The sequence below is a fragment of the Ostrea edulis genome, chromosome 5 (assembly GCF_947568905.1).
Source record: "Ostrea edulis chromosome 5, xbOstEdul1.1, whole genome shotgun sequence".
In the NCBI taxonomy this organism is placed as follows: Eukaryota; Metazoa; Mollusca; class Bivalvia; order Ostreida; family Ostreidae; genus Ostrea; species Ostrea edulis.
The window spans coordinates 28572774-28581142 of NC_079168.1; the positions used below are offsets into that span (position 1 = coordinate 28572774).

An 8369-nucleotide genomic window follows, 5' to 3' on the forward strand; every position below is an offset into this window, starting at 1 on the left:
ATATACTTAAGGAATTTGAACAGTCAAAATTTTAGTAAAACTCAAGACTTGAGTCCAGTTTTGACTTAAATAGAATGTCTCAAGAAATCCATGCTGGATTACTTAGGAAATCTAAATTCTAGAGAAAAATATATTTGTGTCAACCTAGACCTCCTCGAACATCTTTCGAAATAAACTTTTCTTTCCACTCTCTCCCTTTGCCCTTCCAAGTCTTCAAACAAGGACCGCGACTACTCAGTAGTGAATGGTAGTGGAAATGTACTTCAACATAGTGCGCATGTATACACAACACCCCAACACTGTACACACTAATACGATAAACCAGATATATATTTACTTTTATTCTACTCGTTACTCCACATACATGATGAACACGTGTACTTTACTTATTGCACAATATGCATCAATTCTGATGTACGGTACTCGTCAAACGTAAACATAGGTATTAGTTTGTCCTTGACAAACGCTCCGCATTTAGAAGCGAGAACCATGGGTTTTAGGACATGACCTTAAACAAAAGGCCCACAGGCCGTATCGGTCACCTGAGTACTAGTTAAAAGTATCACTAGTCCCAAGGGCAATGAAATCTAGAAAAAATATTTCCTGTTTATGAATCCTGAAATTTACAAGTTATGTTCCCTCAGGCTTCTACAAAACATGCTTCATACCAAATTTGAAAAGAATTGGAATGGTAGTCATCAAAACGTTAACAAATTCTATTGTTCACACATTTTAATGTCATTTAATAACTGACCATTTTGGTCACACCCTCATACCAAAACTCCTATCCCTGGGATCATCAAATTTACAATTTTGGTAAAGGACTACCTGTTCTTTCTAAATATCCATTTAGTTTCAATTTAGTATCATTAATACTAGAGAAGATGTTATTTAAGCGTTTTACATATAAACAATATATAGCAAGTTTGGCCCTGCCCTGGGGTCAGAACCCCTACCCTGGGAATCATGAAATTTTCAATTTTGGTAGAAAAGTAATGTGCATTTAGTTTTTCTTAAACGTGTGTGCGGTTCTAGAGAAGAGTTTCGAAAATTGGTCAATTTTGAACAGTTTTTGCCCCGCCCCTAAGGTGCAGGAATCCTGAAATTTACAATTTATGTCCCCCTTGTCCAAAAGATGCTTCATACCAAATTTGCAAAGAATTGAAATAGTAGTTATGAAGAAGAAGTTAAAAATGTTCAATTGTCAACGCATGTCACCAACCAATTGCAATAGGTCACCTGAGTTTACCTAAAAATTATGCAGATTAAGGATGACCATAAGAGTGATTGAAGGGAAAATACCTTCATGTAAAAAACTTTTAAGCTTTTCAATGGGGAAGGAAAGTTTCTGCACACTTTTTCATTCTCCATATAGAAATGCAGTGCTTTCACAATAGGGAATACACTTGGTTGTGTTAGTATCAGGGTTTAAACCTTCAGTGAACTTAGTCTGGTGTGGTGCTAGCCTTTATACAGGTAAATCTGAGTAGTGTTCAAGTCATATCACAAATGTATACAATATAAAGAAAACCCTTGAAACACTCTTCTATTGTTATTAACTCTAAAAGCTTTAAAACAGTTAAATCTCAGTTGTTTACAAGTCATATCACACATAAATAAAAAGGAAAACGTTTCAAAAAATCTCACTTATCTACATGTAATGCATTATTTCCATGGCAAAGTGAATTGTTGTAATAAAAAAATGTCACCTCTTTCAAAATGTTTTTATCTTTAAACTTTTTAACTCAAGTATCACCCATTCATTTCAAATATTCAAGACATGCTGAAAAAACAATGACAAGTTCAACTATGCATAAATTTTTTGAAAACTGTCTGATCACTTTCAAAAAGACACATGCAAATCTTCAAGGCATCCATTAAAACTGTGCAAAGTTTGAGGAATGTCAAGTTAGAGGTGTAAGAGGAGTTGATTACACAAAACAGGTATCGTCTATTCAAGACATGCTGAAAAAATGACAAATCTCAACTATACGTAAATTTTTTGAAAACTGTCTGATCACTTTCAAAAAGACACAAGCACATCTTCAAGGTGTCCATCACAACTGTACAAAGTTTGAGGAACATAAAGTTAGAGGTGTGAGAGGAGTTGATTACACAAAGTAGGTACCCTATTACAGGGACACCCGACCGTCATTCACCATTCTATAAGCCATTTGCACGTTGTGCAACCTGGCCAAAAACCACCTAAATTCAAGGTATCTCTTGATTTGTTGATCATCAAATCATCCTGGATAGTCATCTCATCTATTGCAAATCCCCCATGCCTGCCAAACTCTGAAACATTTTGCTTCTTCATTTCTTTAGCCATCCATGTCAAATAATGAAATTTGCTTTAATGAGTTCTTATAGCACTGCAGGAGACGTTTGGGTGGAAATTGAAAAAAGCTGGACTTCTACAAATCTTCGTAGGCTTGAGGAGACCATTAAATATAATATTTAATGTAAGGCAGAGGTGTATTAGATATTTATGAACCCCATCTCCATTGGTAAATATCCAAGTCCTTGCTACAGTTCTGTAACTGTGATTTGAGTAGAATGAAATTCTTCTGGTAAATCCCTAGACATACTGAATGACAATCTTCCACTCTCATGAAATGTAATTTAGGATGATCTTATTAGACTTTGTAGATATTTTCTCTGTTTCTGATGGGATCTTACCACTGGTATCTCTCAAGTCTGTTGGTTCTGAAGAAGAACAAGATGGAGTATTATTCTTCTTGTTTTCCTTAGCTGCACTTGAAGAAACTTTTATCTGTTTGCAACTTTGCACTTTCCTGCAGACTTCATTCGCACTTTTCTTCCAACTTCTTTCGCACTTTTCTTCCGACTTCTTTTGAATTTTTCTTCCGACTTCTTTTGCACTTTTTGTCAGATTTCTTGGCACTTTTCTTCAGACGTCTTTTGCTTTTTTCTTCAGACTTCTCCATGTCTTTGTTAAGGCAAGCATTCTTGTCAATTTCCTGTATATGCCTTTTCTTCCTTTCATTTTGTTTACGAATTCTTGAAAGGTTGCATGGTGAACATATATCATGTGTTGCTAGCCATTCCAAAATAAAATGGCAGTGCTTGGACCTCATAACAATCCTTTCATTGGTTTCAAAAGTTGTGGATATTCTTTCTTCCTTAAATGTCTTGGGTACATATCCCTCATCTTTTCTAGCCCCACTGCATAGTTTCATAGATAATATTAATTGAATTATGGCTGCAATATTAGAATCCGTAATTTGAACTGGAAAACCAGCAGACAACTTTACTCCATTTACTTCTATCCAGAGATCACTGGGTTCAAATCCAACAGTACATGTTTGCTGAACACCATCAATAACAACTAGTAAAGGACAACTGAATTTGAAAACTGGCTTTGTCTCTAGAACTTTGCAGTATGGTGGTAGCTGGACATTGGTACTAGAGGATGGGATACGATTTCCAATTTTCTTGAACACAATTACCGTTCCCCCAATATGACATTGAGGGAATTTCTTGGACCGCAATGTCGTTGATTGTACATCAAAAAGTCGTTTGATAAGTTTGCTTATGACATCCGGAGTTGGTACAGGTAAAGGAATACTTTGGAAGAAATGCAAGCAGGCAGCATGGACATCTCCAAGAGTGATGAACAAGTCATCAGTTTTAACTTCTATATTCAGTGCCAACCTACAATATGTACAAATAAGAATGTTAGTGAGAAAATATATTATGATTTCTTATCAATTACTATACCAGATATTCTTATCTTCATATCAATTTCATGACCTAGCTTGGTTCATACTTAAATTATAACATTGTAACAATTGTCACTCATCATGATTTCAGTAATGATAGTTATAATATGGATGGGCAGATGAAAAAGTGTTTGACTATTGACAATATATGTTACATGGAGCATAGATGAAATGTTGTAGCAATTACAAAGCCTTTATGTTTATTTTACATTTTTTCTCAATTACAGAAGAATCATCAGAGAACTGACAGAGTAGAATCATCAGAGACACTGACAAAGAAGTATCATCAGAGACATTCACACAGAAGTATCATCAGAGACACTGACACAGAAGTATCATCAGAGACATTCACACAGAAATATCATCAGAGACACTGACACAGAAGTATCATCAGAGACATTCACACAGAAGTATCATCAGAGACACTGACACAGAAGAATCATCAGAGACACTGACATAGAAGTATCATCAGAGACATTCACACAGAAGTATCATCAGAAACATTCACACAGAAGTATCATCAGAGACACTGGCACAGAAGAATCATCAGAGACACTGACACGGAAGAATCATCAGAGACACTGACACAGAAGTATCATCAGAGACACTGACACAGAAGAATCATCAGAGATATTCACACAGAAGTATCATCAGAGACACTGACACGGAAGAATCATCAGAGACATTCACACAGAAGTATCATCAGAGACATTCACACAGAAGTATCATCAGAGACATTCACACAGAAATATCATCAGAGACATTCACACAGAAGTATCATCAGAGACACTGACACAGAAGTATCATCAGAGACACTGACACAGAAGAATCATCAGAGACACTGACACAGAAGTATCATCAGAGACACTGACACAGAAGTATCATCAGAGACACTGACACAGAAGTATCATCAGAGACATTCATCAGAGACACTGACACAGAAGTATCATCAGAGACACTGACACAGAAGTATCATCAGAGACACTGACACAGAAGTATCATCAGAGACATTCACACAGAAGTATCATCAGAGACATTCACACAGAAGTATCATCAGAGACATTCACACAGAAATATCATCAGAGACATTCACACAGAAGTATCATCAGAGACACTGACACAGAAGCATCATCAGAGACACTGACACAGAAGTATCATCAGAGACACTGACACAGAAGTATCATCAGAGACACTGACACAGAAGCATCATCAGAGACACTAACACAGAAGTATCATCAGAGACATTCACACAGAAGTATCATCAGATACACTGACACGGAAGAATCATCAGAGACACTGACACAGAAGAATCATCAGAGACATTCACACAGTAGTATCATCAGAGACACTGACACAGAAGTATCATCAGAGACACTGACACAGAAGTATCATCAGAGACATTCACACAGAAGTATCATCAGAGACACTGACACAGAAGTATCATCAGAGACACTGACACAGAAGTATCATCAGAGACACTGACACAGAAATATCATCAGAGACATTCACACAGAAGTATTATCAGATACACTGACACAGAAGTATCATCAGAGACACTGACACAGAAGAAATTCACAGCTGTTACTGCAACCACTGGAATGACCAGCTTACAATTTGACATGGATGCAACTAACTTGCATTACTGGGAAGGCATTTTTGACAGACAGTTCAGCCATGGACACGTTTTGATAATGACAACAAATGTTCAAATGAAAGGTGCAGATAACAAACAGTGATCAATCTTATAACTCCTATAAGGAATACAAAAAAATGAGTTGGGGTAAATATGGATTCCTGGACATACCAGAAATAGGATCAGGTGCCTAGGAGAAGTAAACATCCCCTGTTGACCGGTAACACCCGCCTTCAGTCCTATATCTTGATCAGGTAAATGGAGTAATCTGTAGTCAAAATCAGTGTGCCAAGAACAGCCTAACAATCAGTATGAAACATGTCACTAGACAGATTTGATGCAAATTCAAGCAGAATGTTTGATGATAGATGAAATAAGTATGCTGTCTGCCAGGGTTTTCAATATGGTGGAATGTAAAACTTATACGGTACCAATTTTGATGCACCAGATGTGCATTTCGACAAATAATGTCTCTTCAGTGATGCTGAAGCCGAAATTTTGAAAACTGGAAATAACAATAAACTTGTAAGAGCTAAAAGAAAAACCAGAGTGCAAAACACTGGAGCCAAATTCATCCAAGGATAGAGCTATGCATGAGGGAGATAATCATGCACGTGGTTGAGTTAAGGCTTTCCCCATAAAATTTTTAATACCAGTGCTGTACATAAATATATTTTACCGCACTGGCATATTGCACGATGTCACAATGAAAAATATGTCATGATGAAGGTCATGACGTACATATCTACAGTCCTTTTGTGGTTGGAAATGTCAAAATATTGTTTCGTTATTTACCACCACTGTCAAACGGTAAACTGCAATTGCGTAAAAGTTTCTGTCAAATGGGTTATATTAATTCTCTTTGATATTGAAAAAGTTTCAATTTCTTCTTTATATAGCATACACGCTAAAGTAATATCCATATTGTTTTTGTATAAAAGGGTTGTGTTTACAGAATTTGTCACAAATTGATCTGTTTATTAACGCTTTTTTCCTGACATATTTCTATGGCCCTACTTAACACAACTGCACATGAGAGAGATAATCCTTAATTTTAAAATGAATTTCTAAAATTTATCGCAGCAATTAAACATCCATATTTTCAAGCTAGAAACGAAGTTATTTGTTTGCACACATGTGAAGAAAAGCAACAGTGATTTGGAGGAATCCAGAACAGAGCACCACCACCACAACCTACTATATGATAATAATAATAAGCTATTTTACTTAAAATTGAAATAGCAAACAATGCTTTTCATGATCTTGAAATGTAACCAAACTATTTTTGAAAGTTCATGACCCCATCTCTCCCAAAACAGCAGGTTAGATTCATGGTTGAAACCCAGATTTGAAAGATAGTTTAACTTGTTCAAATTTGACCAATACAGCTGTTCCATAAACACCCTATTTTAAAATACAAAGACTGATTGATTGTATAATGTATATTGTTTAACGTCCCTCTCGAGAATTCTTCACCCATATGGAGACAATAAAATACAAAGAAAGTGGTACAATTTTGACTGATCAAGTTCTATTCAATCGTTCAATATACACTTTAATTAAGAGTAGTATAACTCTCACTTTCCTTCCTTGAGTTATACAAGAACTAGATTTAAGTTGACAATTTATCAATTCAAAATAAACTGCAACTGCTTTCACATATACTGATCAATAATCTTAACCATGTCAAGCTGTTACTTGAGCATGTCAATAGATATAAACAGTATAATTTTCAAACTAATTTCACACAGGAATTTTTAGATGTGTAAGCACTATCCAATCAAAATTATAGGGAGGTGCATGAACCTTGATATAAGTGATTTTGGCCATGCAGGCACATGCTGAATAATATAGTTGGCCAGTAATTTTCTGTTTCCATTTAAAGGTCATTGGATGTCGGTATCTTAAACAGTTGCCCCCTGTGCTAAATATCAGATACCAGCAACATGGGAATTACTGTTTTCAAAGTACAAAATTTCACCTGACTTTTTTCCCCATCTCAACCTTAAAGGACATGTCTCCTGTTTTCAAAGTATACAGAATTATATGCATTTTGTCTTCCTTATGCTTATAGAAATTAATTGTAATAGTTCGTTCACCGAAGTATTGCGATAATTAGCCACAATACAGACTTAAATCTAAGCCCCGATTTCAAAAAGCCTAGTTAATTAGATAGGTATTCATGTGGTACAGTGACGTCATATGCGACCCTCGTCGATCAACTTGTTGTAAAAGTAGTGTTAGATATTTTTAAAAACTCAGGTTTTAGGGGCCTAATTCATTTACCATGGATAACATTTATTTTGATGTTTACAAATTTCCTGAGTCTTATATCTTTCAGCCACCAGTGCATACAAATAGCGACCCAAATGTAGCAAGGAAAACGAGTATGGAATCTGCATAAATTTGCGAGTAAATAATGTTTACATGGGATCACTGTCTAAACACAATTTGGTAATGCCATTTCTGTAAACAACTGTAATTAGCGTTGTTGTTTTTCTAAAATAAACAGTGCAATTATTATTAAATTCATTTTTGGAGAAGTTAGATAGGCCTAAATTATGATACGATTATGTACATGTATCATTGACAACTAGGCTTACTGTCACGGGTGCATTTCGAAAAATAAAAATAAAAATAATAATGATCAAACTTATTGTGAAAATCACAATACTTTTAAATTATTTCATTCAAGCAATTCTATTAATCATTATTTTTTGTTATCTACAAGTTGTTACTTAGGAAGTGGGAGCGTGGCGTGCTGTTGTTGTAAACATGTACGCGTTCCTTAAAAAAAATGAAAGCATTATAATTCAATTCAAAGTTGGGAAATATTATATTTTATTATTTATAATTGAAAATTCAATTATCTTTTATCTTTAAATTTCTTTTTTAAAACTACCAGTTGGTAGACACTGCTAGCAAAGTTCTGCCTATATGTTGTTACAAGGTGAAGGTCAGTTGGCGCGAGTGTGTAATACATTGAATTTGAG

The 8369-nt window shown here is 35.3% G+C and overlaps 1 protein-coding gene across 1 annotated transcript in view; it reads right to left on the reverse strand.

Moving 5' to 3' along the window:
- Positions 1 to 326: 326 nt before the first annotated feature.
- The window catches only part of LOC125651852 (uncharacterized), an 11958-nt gene continuing 3915 nt past the window's right edge, over positions 327 to 8369 (reverse strand). Inside the window, exon 2 of the mRNA XM_048880660.2 lies at positions 327 to 3675. Within this exon, the coding sequence (XP_048736617.2) occupies positions 2805 to 3675 (871 nt within the window). The 3' untranslated portion in view covers positions 327 to 2804. The remainder of the gene's footprint in view (positions 3676 to 8369) is intronic.